Source organism: Pygocentrus nattereri, chromosome 27 (assembly GCF_015220715.1).
Source record: "Pygocentrus nattereri isolate fPygNat1 chromosome 27, fPygNat1.pri, whole genome shotgun sequence".
In the NCBI taxonomy this organism is placed as follows: Eukaryota; Metazoa; Chordata; class Actinopteri; order Characiformes; family Serrasalmidae; genus Pygocentrus; species Pygocentrus nattereri.
In genome coordinates this window covers 8564087-8577465 of record NC_051237.1, presented here as the reverse complement: position 1 = coordinate 8577465, position 13379 = coordinate 8564087, and the positions used below count along the sequence as shown (strand labels likewise).

Sequence of the window (13379 nt, the reverse complement as noted above, 5' to 3'; positions counted from 1 at the left end):
TATGTTACAGCTCTGTAATTTTAAAAAAATCTTTGCATTAAGAAAAGTTATGGCGCAGAGTTAATTTGGAGAAATATCTGTCCAAAGGCAGGCACAGATGATGGTGCTATGGGGAGATGCAAAAATTGGAATGAAAACAGGAACCTATTTAACTTTATTAACTATCTATCTTACATTTTTACCCTGCATTAGTTTACTCTCCCCTACTTTACCTGAATGCTATTATTACAATCATACAATTATTCCAAAATTGACACAGATCCACACATCACAACTTTTTCCACCACTCGTACCAATTGAGTCAGATATGGCTTTCCTAAGTATTAAGGTTCAGAATACGTCCACTGCTAAAGGGTCCTCACTGGACTGGCTGGAGTCAGCAGTGTCTGTGTGCAGCTCCGTCTCAGAGACTGGCTGTGCTGCAGTGTCACAATGGCCTCTTTCCAGCCTCTCCTGGCTCAGGCCACATCTTTCCATCCTGCACAGTGTCAGCCCAGAGGAGCCGAGCTCCACACAGCCAGCCCAGCGGGTGTCACAGGGTGCACTCCACCGCACCAAACACACGTGAGCACGCACACACACATTCAGCCAGTCTAACACACAAACACCCACATCTTTATATGAACACTCTCTGGCATCCCTGTGAAACTGTGAGCATGATTCTATCAAGTGCCCAGTTCCTCACCCCCACAAACCCTCATGTTAACTGTTCAATAGACAGTGCATCACTGTTCAAAGGTGTTCACATGTAGTATGATTCAACAGCACCATCTAGAGTTTTATATGTGTTTGGATCAAACTGCAGTTCCTGATGTGAATGCAAAGGCCTCTTTCATGCTCTTTTTTGTCTTGTTAAAGACCCACTGACAGCAAGTAATGTAATCAGCTACTTTCATTTTAAGTAGATTATGTGCTGAACCAGCTGTTTCAAGTTAAAGGAGGGCACTGAAGGTATGTTGACATCATCATCACGAAGCCCTATGCATGTACACTGTTAGAAATAAAGGTTATGTGCAGGTACATTTTCATTCATCAAGGTACAAACAATTACCACAGGTGAAAAGTACATATTTATATCTTTAAATAACCTAATGTTTTAATGCAGAGCAATAAAATAAAAAGCCTGGAGATGAGACGGGGTGTGTGGAGTGAAAACAACTTATAAAATATTATTTCAATGGATTACAGTAAAATTAGGTTCCCTGACTAAAGGTACTGAGATATAAACTTGAAGGTACCACCCCAGTGACAAGAGGAGTACTGCCCCAGTGACAAGAGGTGTACTGCCCCAGTGACAATTTTGCACCTTTTTTTCAGAGATTGCATGTATGTATGTATGCAAGCCCACTTGTAGCTGGTAAAATTGCAAGAAATGAGGCAGTGAAGTATACATCACATTACGTCTCTGTAACAAAGCAAAAAAGCATGTCATTTTCGGACCATAGAAATTTCACCTTCTGCAATCTAAGCCATCTGTGCAGTGAAACACCACATTCATACTAGTGAAACACACACTAGGAGCAGTGAGCACACTTGCTCAGAGCAGTGGCCAGCCCTAAGCACAGAGCAGGAGCAGGAGCAGTGAGGGGTTAGGTGCCTTGTTCAAGTATGCACTGTTGGCTCAGGGGTTTGAACCAGTGACCTTCCAGTTGCAAGGCTGATTACCTAACCTCCAACCCACAACTGCCCAACATTAAACACATATGGCATGTTGAGTAGATTTCTGGATAGCTGTAAGGACATTATTCCATCAGTCTACAGTAACTAAAGCCAAAACTACAGTATTTTAGGGTTTTTATCCTTGTAAGTGATTTTATTTTGAAAGAAATTCATGTTATCAGTGCTGCATCTCTCAGTAAACAAATAAGTGTTTGCCTCCTTATAAGCTGAAATTGCTTTATTTTTTTGTGGTTGGACATTTCCTCAGTTCCACCCCCCAATTTAGTCATTCCTAATCCCCCAAACACACGCAACAATCGCATGGTATCCCGAGGCTGTGGGTGGTGAGGGCTCCTTCCTCTCAATCGCCTGACTGCAGAGGAAGAACACATCACTAGGATTTGAACTCGCAATTTCTTGATGATTAAGCAGTTATACAGTTCAAGAAAGAATGTGCAGGTGAAGTAACTAAGTGTTAAACCCTGTTTAAGTAGTTCTTCATTGTCTGCACTTACAGAAAGAACAGTGGCCAGTTTCAATAAATAAATTAACTAAAGTAAACTGTTTTTAATGTGTTATTAAATGTTTAGAATTATTTTCATTTTTTCTTTCTGTAAAGTTGCAGCTTCAGAGTGCTGTGACTGTCTGCCTGCCTGACCATCAGGAGATAATGAGGTGAAATCCCAATGCCTCAGCCCTCAGTAGCCAGGCTGAGTATTCCAGTCCTGTGGATTCACTGCTCTGTACATGTTCAGGTGCTCTCTGCCACAGCACAGCTTATCTGGCTCATTTAGAGATTGATAATTAGGTGTAGGTGTAGGATCAGGTGAGTTGAGCAGGTAATAGTTGGAACTGAAGTGGCAAGGGTGCAGGGCTGGAGCCTCCCTGGACTGGAGCTAAAAACCTCTGATTTGAGGAACAAACTTTGCAGAGTACTTTCAGTTTCCTGTAGAAGAAGTGTTTTTAAAAATAGTGCAAATTCATGATGCATTGTAGTCCTTTGGCTCTATTTCATCACATTTTGCTACTGAAGTTTGCATTTGAGCAGAACTTGCTGAAGAATTAAGATTGTCTTTAAGAACAAACTCTTCAAGAGAAAGTGCACATTTCAGTAAAAGAGCTTCAACTGGCCTTTATCATTAAGAATACATTTCAAACACATTTCAATAAAGCAGATGGGGAAAAAATTCTGCTGTAATTTTTTCTTTTCTTTTCTTTTTTTGTTGTTTGTTTGTTTCTCACTGGTACTTGTTGGCAGTTTCTTTGTGTAATTCTTGTGCCAATATCTTTCCCTAAAAAGTATCTTATTTAAATGAAGTTCTCTGCATTATTTTGGCTCTATAAACAACCAACTTGTCATATTCCAGTGACATACTCTTACAAATTAGACTATAAAGTGAGTACCTGTGGTTTTCAGTTAAAGAGGTAACTTGCCATAAAATGCCTGCATAAATCCAGTACAAGGCTGCAACGCTGATACTAAGCATATCACTGGTGAACATGTTCACTACTGAGGAGTTCAAATCCATCATCCCTCAAGAGTTTAGTGATGCTGAGATTATTAACTGGCTAATGGTTTATCAGTCTACTCAGGCTTTAGCAGGAGCATCAGTGTTTGTAAAGATGCCACTTTTTGAGTCATTCCTTGAAGTCTTTTCATGCCATTGCCTAATTTTAAAATAGTTAATAAAGATGTATTTATGTTTTTTTAAAAATTGGGTAAGTCTACTAAAAGCATTCTTCTAAACATGTAATTGTATTTTGAATTTACAAAATGTAACTTGTGCTTAATATGCATACTGAATTTCTATATTCTGAATACATATTCCAAATGCTTGTATTCTCTACATCCCAAACCTGGATATTTTAAACCTGTTAAACCTTATCACCTTATCATCAAACCCAGTACATCAGAAAGTTGCTCAACAAGTGTTAGATATCATGAATTCCACAAGGCATCTAGATTGGATACGGTTTTGCTCAGGAAAAGAGGAGAGCCAGAAAGTGAATGTTTGCATGCTCAGCTCAGTGCATTAAAGAAGAAAGTAATAAATCTCGTCTCATTGCTTGAAGAAAAATGACTGGATTTGGATCACTATCCATGCTGAAATTGAGTGGCTAACTGTTACTGTAGGCTATATTGGCTGTCTGAAAAAATATTCGAAAGATGTAGACATCTAAGAAGCTGGAATTAGTTAGAGCAATAATATAAAAATTCACTTAAACCTGAACGCTTTCAGAAGACAATGAATCAGTTTAGTAGTTTAGAGTTGTAGTAATTATTTTTGAGCGGTCACATTCTCTCAAGAAGTCTATGTTCTCAGGGTGGAATCCAACTCTGTGGACTCTGTGAACCTGCAGCCTCATGACTGTGACTTCAACATAGAGTTAAAGCTCTTGTTTCCCAGCACTGAGTTTGGGAACTGAAGGAAGTTAATGTAACCACCCAGAATTAAAAAAAGAGAAATATCTTGGGAGAGTCCAGGATTATGAAATATTCAGTAACTGTAGCAATTGTGGGCCAAGCACCATCTTTATTTTGACTTCATATTGCTCTTAAGTTATAGCACTCCTCGACTTCTTTAAGAAATTTAGAGAAGTGTTAAAGTCTTTACACTCTTGCAGTTATTTCCAGTCATGGGCCAGGATCCTTTCTCTCTGAATGGGGAGAGACCCATAAAAACAAGACTAAAAAGCCATATCAATGTTTCAAAATTGACCTGAAATCAGTGATAAAATCTAACAAAAACATCATAAATAGTTTTTAAAATTTGGCTAAAAAAACATTAATATCTCTCCTTTGTCTTGGTCCATGTTAAGACTTTGGACAGTTATTTCTTCAGTTTTACAGTTTTCACAAAGAAAGGTGGCAACATATTAAAAGCTTTACATTTAAACAGTGCTGTGCAAAACATGGAGACAACCCTTCATTTCTTTAATTCCAGTTGAAACAGCCTTTAAGTTCAAGTTATTAATTTTTCAGGAGATATTTCTGAGGAGATTAGATACTAGATAGGATCTTCCATGTGCATAAGGAAAGGGGAAATAAGTGAAAAATAACAAAACTGGGGTTCAAAAGATTATTTAAATATATAGAGGAACCTGCTAGCCCTGCAAGATCTGCTAGAAAACCAAAACTGTCACCATCAGATAAACAGTACTTAAATCTTTCATCTTTGAGAGAGGGGAGAAAATCAAGCCCCACTCTTGATTCAAATCTGAAAAATCCACAGGTGTTTCTGTCCATCCACCCACTGTGAGAAGACAACTCAGTACTGTGAGTCTGAAAGGATGTGTAGCTGTCAAAAATATGTTACTGAGAAAAGGAAATAGACAAAAAAGAAGAACATTTGCAAACCAAATAAAGAAGCTGCAGGTGTTTTTAGAACAATGGACTGACCACACCAGAGCCTAGACCTCAACATCATTGAACGTGTTTAGGATTACTTGGAATGTGAGAAGCAGAAAATGCAACCAACTTGAAAGACCTTTGGAGCAGTCTAAAAATATCCCTGAAGATTTCTTTGAAAAACTGAAAGCGAGTCTCCTGAAAAGAATGGAAGCTGTACTAAAGGCAAAGAGTGAAAACACTAAATAATGAAAAAAATAATACTGTATTTAGTTGCTGATGCTTTTGTGTAGTTTTCTTGTAGCTGTAATGTTCTGTAATTGGCAAAATATTGTTAAAAGTACCTCAATTTTCACAATGTTTAGTTTTCCACGTATTTGAGAGCAGCAGCTGCCCTTTACTTTTTGTTACATTAAGAACATTTTTGCCTTCTTCTGCAAAGTGGCCATTTTGGTACTTGTTTATTGGACAGCGTCTGCATGCTCATTTATTGCAAACACTTTCCAAGGCTTCAGTGGAGCCTAAAAGTCTGAGACATTTCATTTCAATTTGCAAATAAACATCAGAAATGTTAGAATGTTGAAAAACAGAAAGCCAAAAGAAATATCATGAGTAGAAATGAGGAGATGAGAAGAAATATTCATGACTTTGCACAATTTAGTGGTCAAATTTTAAGCAAATCTGTGACACTGATCATGTTGAGGACTTTGCACAGAAAGGTCAGTTTTTTTTATCTTGCCTCTTCCATTGAAGCTCGTGTTCAGACGACTCTCAGATGATTTCATTTACTTTTCATAGACTTTTGTCACTGTTAGTGATCAGAGTCCATGCCAGCTCAAGCGGACACTATTATTAAAGTAAATATATGCATGTAACTACTTCAAAGATTCTACTTCTCATTCAGGTTATATATGTTGATAATATCATTTCTCATGAAAATTTTGTGTTAAACTAGATGCAAAACAGAAGCGCATTCACTAGTGGCCTAGACTTTTGGACCCCACTTTAGGTGTCCCCAAACTTTTTATAGATAGTTGGACTACATTTGAGGCCATTACCTTTTGCGTATCTAAAGCATATTAGCATGTGATTCTGCACAAGGGTAAGCCAGCCGCTCTGTGCTTTACCACCTAAGAAGGGCAGTTTGTCTGTAGATACTGCAATACTTTTTATACCACTAAAATATTTTCTCATCAGAAAGTAAGTCACAGAGCTGTTTTCCCATGATTATGATGGAGAGGAAAGTCAGGTCTGTTTATCAAGCCATTTATGGTCAGAAACATAAATTCAGTAGTGCTCATGAATGCTTGTACATATATAAACATATATGTGTGTTTGTGTGTGTATTGATATTGTCCTTGTCAGAAGAGCTGGTGTTATATTTCACTGAGGGAAATCTGGTGACATGAGAAGCATTTAAAAAGCATGAGAAATGCTTAACTTCTCAAGACCCGTCAGTTCTCCTTTTTCATACAGTCACCTTCATTTCATTTCACTTCAGTGCCTGGGTCTATGAAACTGACCGTACAGATTTGAATGCCTCAGTTCCTCATGTTTGCTTGTGGGCGAGGTTAACATCTGCTTGCGCATTGTGTTCACGGGTCATGGCTATCACATGAGGAGCTTGAAGTGAAACATGTATAACTGCTAGAAGACAGCGTCACAACAAGAGCAAGGCAAGTGTGGTTTCTTGTAATTGTATTATTCATTTTAAATCATCTGTGAAATCAGGCCTGGTAGCAAATAGGTAGAACTGATTAGAATATGTTGGTAAGTGGGAAACATCAACATACAATAACATGAGGTATTTCTTTATTGCTATATCTGAAATGCCTGATTTCATACTGTATATTGTGACTATAGTTCATAGCGTGACAGTTTTGTGTCTGTGTGTCTGTCAGTGTCTGTGTTTTGTGGTACTGAAGGTTAATAGTAATATGGGAAACACAGCGCATCATTTAAAGTGGACTGCTATTTATTTTCTGCTTTGGCTGTAGTTTCTTTACACTATTTACACTATGTAAATCTATCCTATGTTTTTCCCCACATCTAGATGATTGCTGTGTTGGTGCTGTTCATGGCAGGGCTGGTCTCCAGTGCTGTAATCTGTCCTGATGGAACACACTGTCAGGACAAAAACACCTGCTGTCTAACTGAGACGGGATATGCCTGCTGCCCATATCCCAATGTAAGGACAATAACTGTTTTGTTATCTATTATACTTGAAGTAGATGGGCTTTATGTTCTTTTACTTTGTCAGTGGTACTGAATATTATGCTACAGAGAGTAGGTTGAAAAATGCTGGTATATTTGCCAACAAGTCTAGGCTTCCATTCCACATTCAAATAACGTCCGTCAATTATTTAAGACATCTCCGCACAATGAAATCATTAAGATGTAAACAAAATAATTGGAAGTAGTATGATCTGAAATGAGGCGTATAGGAGACACTTATACAATTAGAGTTGTAGAGCTGTGGTGGTGATGTCTGAAGAGTTGAATGCTTCTAAAAGCTCACTACATAAACTTATTAACCCCTTAAATGGCCAGGTACCACCAGTAGGCCCAAAGTTTTGTTTACCTTAAGAATAGCTCAGCCAATTTGTACTGAAGTCCCTGTAGTTACTGAATAATAAGCCTTAGGTAATAAGCCTGGGATTTTAATAGGTTAGGTCACAAGCTTATGAGTAAGTTAATTGATGCATGAGATGTTGTTTAATGATAGTTTTGAGCTCAAATTTACCACTACTTTACCATTATTCATATTACATATAAAAACTACTGATGCACCTGTAGATTGACGTATTCTTTAGAAAATTAAATAAATTGGCTATATTTGAAATGTAGACCTTGTGTCTCCTGGCTCCTATCAACACCATTGTAAAGAAATCTGAGTCTGTAAGTTTCTCTACAATTAACAATTTCATATCAAACTTTCGAATGACTTTATTTGTGTCTAAGTGACTGGATTATACAGAATCTCCCTTTATGAATAATTCAATTCCCATTGTTTTCCATGCAATTACTGAATAATAATCTTTAGGATGTGGCTAAGTAGATGTACAGTCATGGCCAAAAGTTTTGAGAATGACACAAATATTATATTTTCACATGATCTGCTGCCCTCTGGTTTTTATGTGTGTTTGTCAGATGTTTTTATCACATACAGAAATATAATTGCAATCATATTATGAGTAACAAAAGCTTTTATTGACAGTTAGAATGAGCTAATGCAGCAAGTCAATATTTGCAGTGTTGACCCTTCTTATTCAGGACCTCTGCAATTCTCCCTGGCATGCTCTCAATCAACTTCTGGACCAAATCCTGACTGATAGCAGTCCATTCTTGCACAATCAATGCTTGCATTTTGTCAGAATTTGTAGGTTTTTGTTTGTCCACCCGTCTCTTGATGATTGACCACAAGTTCTCAATGGGACTAAGATCTGGGGAGTTTCCAGGCCATGGACCCAAAATCTCTATGGTTTTGTTCCCTGAGCCATTTAGTTATCACCTTTGCTTTATGGCAAGGTGCTCCATCATGCTGGAAAAGGCATTGTTGATCACCAAACTGCTCTTGGACGGTTGGGAGAAGTTGCTCTCGGAGGACATTCTGGTACCATTCTTTATTCATGGCTGTGGTTTTAGGCAAGACTGCGAGAGAGCCGATTCCCTTGGCTGAGAAGCAACCCCACACATGCATGGTTTCAGGATGCTTTACAGTTGGCATGAGACAAGACTGGTGGTAGCGCTCACCTCGTCTTCTCCGAACAAGCTGTTTTCCAGATGTCCCAAACAATCGGAAAGGGGATTCATCAGAGAAAATGACTTTACCCCAGTCCTCAGCAGTCCACTCCCTGTACCTTTTGCAGAATATCAGTCTGTCCCTGATGTTTTTTCTGGAGAGAAGTGGCTTCTTTGCTGCCCTCCTTGAGACCAGGCCTTGCTCCAAGAGTCTCCGCCTCACAGTGCATGCAGATGCACTCACACCTGCCTGCTGCCATTCCTGAGCAAGCTCTGCACTGCTGGTAGCCCGATCCCGTAGCTGAAACACTTTTAAGAGACGGTCCTGGCGCTTGCTGGTCTTTCTTGGGCGCCCTGGAGCCTTTTTGGCAACAATGGAACCTCTCTCCTTGAAGTTCTTGATGATGCGATAGATTGTTGACTGAGGTGCAATCTTTCTAGCTGCGATACTCTTCCCTGTTAGGCCATTTTTGTGCAGTGCAATGATGACTGCACGTGTTTCTTTAGAGATAATCATGGTTAACAGAAGAGAAACAATGATGCCAAGCACCAGCCTCCTTTTAAAGTGTCCAGTGGTGTCATTCTTACTTAATCATGACAGATTGATCTCCAGCCCTGTCCTCATCAACACCCACACCTGTGTTAATGGAGCAATCACTGAAACGATGTTAGCTGGTCCTTTTAAGGCAGGGCTGCAATGAAGTTGAAATGTGTTTTGGGGGATAAAGTTCATTTTCTAGGCAAATATTGACTTTGCAATTAATTGCTGTTAAGCTGATCACTCTTCATAACATTCTGGAGTATATGCAAATTGCCATTATAAAAACTGAAGCAGTAGACTTTGTAAAAATTAATATTTGTATCATTCTCAAAACTTTTGGCCATGACTGTAGAAGGCTCTTAGAAGGATCACAAGTTGTTCTATGGCATCACAAAGAGTCCTTTTGGCATCTTTATTTTTTAAAAGTGTTGTGAGATAAATTAATAGACATTATATAATTTCTTTGCATCATTTCATACACTGCAATTGTAACACTGAGTTGTAATGTTATGGCATATTCTGAAAAACATTGCTTTTAAATCCACTATGTGAAAATGTCTTTAAAATAAACTGGAATTAACAATGCCATATGTCATTTTGAAGGCTGTCTGTTGTCTGGACAAGGCCCACTGTTGTCCAGAAGGCTACAAGTGTGACATGCAGACTCAGCATTGCGTGAAACAGGGGTTTCCATGGTACAACTTCCCAATGTCCCCTCAGATAGCTTCTGAGGAAAAGCCCCCATCTCCTGCAGTGGATATGCCCGTCCTCTCTGCATCTGTGGTGCATTGCGACAACTATCATGTTTGCCCTGATGGTACAACATGCTGCAGGACCCCCTCTGGCATATGGACCTGCTGCATCTACAATATGGTAGGTATACATTACCATGGGTGCATGCTTTAGCAGGATTTTGACTCTGTCTTTAACATCATTTCTGGTACTGTAGGGCCAGTGCTGTCCTGATGGCATCCATTGCTGTCCATATGGTTACCACTGTGACTACACATCCACTCGCTGCCTGCAGGGAGAGCTGAGCCTGCCTGCTTCTCCTCGGATACCTGCAACATTCAACAGCACCAAGCAGGTATATGAAAGAGCAATTATAGCATCCAGTGGCATAATACGTGACAGAGTATAGAGCAAAAACATTCACCACTGATGTAGTAAAGTGTCATATGACTCTGTGAGAGTAACTGGGTTAATGACTGAAACGTGCTTGAACAAGTTAAACATTAATAAAGTATGAGCTATAAAAATAGGGAGTGTAAAAGGAAGTTGGGCACAACAAAATTCATAACTCCTGATCTAGGTTCAGTTTTAATTTTTCATATAGTCATAAAGGCAGTTATGCATAGAGACAGGAAGGAGCTTGATAGACCACCACCTTTCACTGAGCGCAGCTGAAAATGTCAAGATGTATTTATTTATTTATTTATTTACTTTGAAATGCATTCTCTGTATTTTTTCCATTGAATAAATCTTTCACAGGGAACAAACTGAAATGTAGCATTTTTCTGTAGATTTTATTGCCCAGTTTATATTTATTATAAATAAAACCTAAAATATTAAATGTTCCATGACTTTTGTATGGACCAAATTATATGTTTTATTTTTTTCCAATATGTTAAATTTAGCATATGAACAGTAAATGTGTATTTAGATGTACAGAGGTGTGTCCTCTGTGGACGATGCGTACTTAAAACAGTTTCACTTAGAAAGCCAACAAAAATGTAATTTGACCAGGGCCGTATAAACTTTTGTACTCTTCTCTGTTCTCTTCCTAAGAACATAAGAGTGGCGTGTATGTGGTTGTTTTAAACGAAAATGTTAAAGACCTTTTGGTGGAGGAGAGTTATTGGTATTTACTTGTTTTACTTTTAATTTAATATTGTATTGGTTAGTTATCGCCATCTCTGTCCCCATACAGGGTCTGTGACAGTTTTCAGTTGTTCAGATCACTGAACTATCTCACAGTACTATGACAAGTCACCCACTTTGACTTAATATCACTAGACCATCAGCACGCTGGCCATCATTAGCGATTGCATGAACTCTGATTGACTCCAAAATGGCAGTCTTTCGAAATGCAGAGCTCCACACCTTGCTTGGCATTCGAGGAACAGGAACAGAAATAGAAGCAATGTAATGCAACCCATTTCAGGTTTTATGATGTAACTGAATCTATGAGTGTAATGAAAGGGATGGCTGTTCAAAAGCTACATTTTAGCGATTCATGAGTAAAAAACTGTCCAAAAAAGCCTAAAACAAAACTTTTCATTGTCAGGAAACACATTGAGTTGCTTCATAAGCAGTGGTGGTATCAGGAAGAGTTGGTGCAGTACTGTATTGCATTTGCACTCTTAAATTGTCCCTCCAATCATGCGCATGACCCCTTATGGAATGGATCAAATTATCGTAAAATCAGCTCATGTGCAATAAACTAGACGACATCCACACAATAGTTTTACAAGTTTGTCTTAATGTGTGATTTTTGACCTCTGACTAAATGATAATAGAACAACATAAAGGGTAACGTTTTTCCTCAAAACAAGGCATTTTCAAAAGCTTATTCTTTACTGTAAACCTCTTTGAATTTGATTCTCTGTATTTATTTTCATTTAATAACTTGATAGATTTACATTTATATTGTTATTTGCCAGTTAATTAAGTTAATAAAAAATATCATTTTAAACATTTGCTATTTTCAAATTTCAGGTTAAATGTCATTAGCCTATACACTCAGTTAATAATACTGTCTTTTTAGATTTAGATTTAATGTGGATTCTGATTTCCATTCTGACAACTGTAGCCTTTATGACCACACATCTGATTCCTGCCTTTTTGAAATGTAGGATCAGACTTTATTCCTTGCTAAACTTTTTTAAGTTTGATAACCTCAGTGGTTCTGTGCAGGATCAGTGCTGTCTGAGTGAGACGGGCTGCTGTCCCCGAGGGTTCCACTGTGATGAGAAGAGCAGAACCTGTGTGAATGACTTTGAAATGGTGATTCCAGTAGTTCCTCTGATGCAGGCTTCAGACAGCCAGGTCCAGGCTGGGGTCATACGCTGCAATACCCGCTTCTACTGCCCAGCTGCATACACCTGCTGCAGGACACCTACTGGCCAGTTTGGATGTTGTCCATATCGTCTGGTAAACTGAGTAATATGTATTACTATGAGCATGCCACAGGCTTCTGTCTAGCTCTTTTGTTTAGAGTGATGTTGCTGTTTTAATTTTTTTGTTTGTTTGTTTGTTTTAAAGGGTGTGTGCTGTAAGGATGGAAAGCACTGCTGTGATTTTGGCTACAAGTGCAACTCATCATCCTCCAACTGCATGAAGGGCTACAAAAGCATCCCTGCTCGCCTCAAGAAAAAGGCGCTGATCCTCTAAACCCATGCACTGATAGAGATCTCTAAAAGGAAGGCTATTATCCATATAAGGAATAAAGCAAGGAGCATGCACTGATTGCATTTATTACTTTTTTGTGGTACATTTTGCCTCTCTGAATCAATGTGTCTGCTTATTTGTCAATAATCTTTAATGTCGCAGGAGTTTTTCTTTCCCCAGATTTTTTTGCTTTTGCTTGCAAATCAAGATTTTGCTTTTAGACTAATATAAGAATTATACACTCTGCCATACAATATAATGCAGTAGTTTATCAGGCAGTAGTGTTTACATACATCACTGTTACTGCTTTAGAGTTGACCATCACTTCAAAATACCCAGCCAAGAGCAGCTCTGTAGTTACTGACCACTGATGAATGAAAGATGTGCAGTGATCAACACCAATAAGGCTGAGTTGGTATAATATGGCTGTATAATGTGAGAAAAAACAGTTGAAATGCTCTGATTTTTTTTTTTTTTTTTTACATAAACTGCTACCAAAATGTGCTCTGGTATTCCTGTTATATCATCCTAATGAATAAAGACAAAATAAGCCATGATTGCTCAAACCATTTGTTCGATCTGGCACTATAAACTGTGTTGTTTAATACGCCTTTATCCCTTTAATTGACTTCAGCAAGCATTTTCACACAGCTTTACTCGGGAAGCTCTTCCTATGAGAACGTCCGTGCACTTTTTCGG

At 38.4% G+C, this 13379-nt stretch overlaps 1 protein-coding gene across 1 annotated transcript; it reads left to right on the top strand.

Moving 5' to 3' along the window:
- The first annotated feature begins 6556 nt into the window (after positions 1-6556).
- On the top strand, positions 6557-13246 carry LOC108424660 (progranulin-like). The gene is made up of 6 exons (XM_017692829.2): positions 6557-6684; positions 7062-7196; positions 9894-10163; positions 10240-10377; positions 12207-12443; positions 12555-13246. The coding sequence occupies exons 2-6, from the start codon at positions 7062-7064 to the stop codon at positions 12681-12683; spliced, it is 909 nt and encodes a 302-aa protein (XP_017548318.1). The 5' UTR covers positions 6557-6684; the 3' UTR covers positions 12684-13246.
- The last annotated feature ends 133 nt before the right edge of the window (positions 13247-13379 follow it).

What these genes read in the sequence shown, in the direction of transcription:
- LOC108424660 (XM_017692829.2), top strand. Translation starts at nt 7,062, where the DNA reads ATGATTGCTGTGTTGGTGCTGTTCATGGCAGGGCTGGTCTCCAGTGCT. An exon ending in CCTGCTGCCCATATCCCAAT is followed by an intron (nt 7,197 to 9,893) that starts GTAAGGACAATA and finishes GTCATTTTGAAG; the next exon opens with GCTGTCTGTTGTCTGGACAA. An exon ending in CCTGCTGCATCTACAATATG is followed by an intron (nt 10,164 to 10,239) that starts GTAGGTATACAT and finishes CTGGTACTGTAG; the next exon opens with GGCCAGTGCTGTCCTGATGG.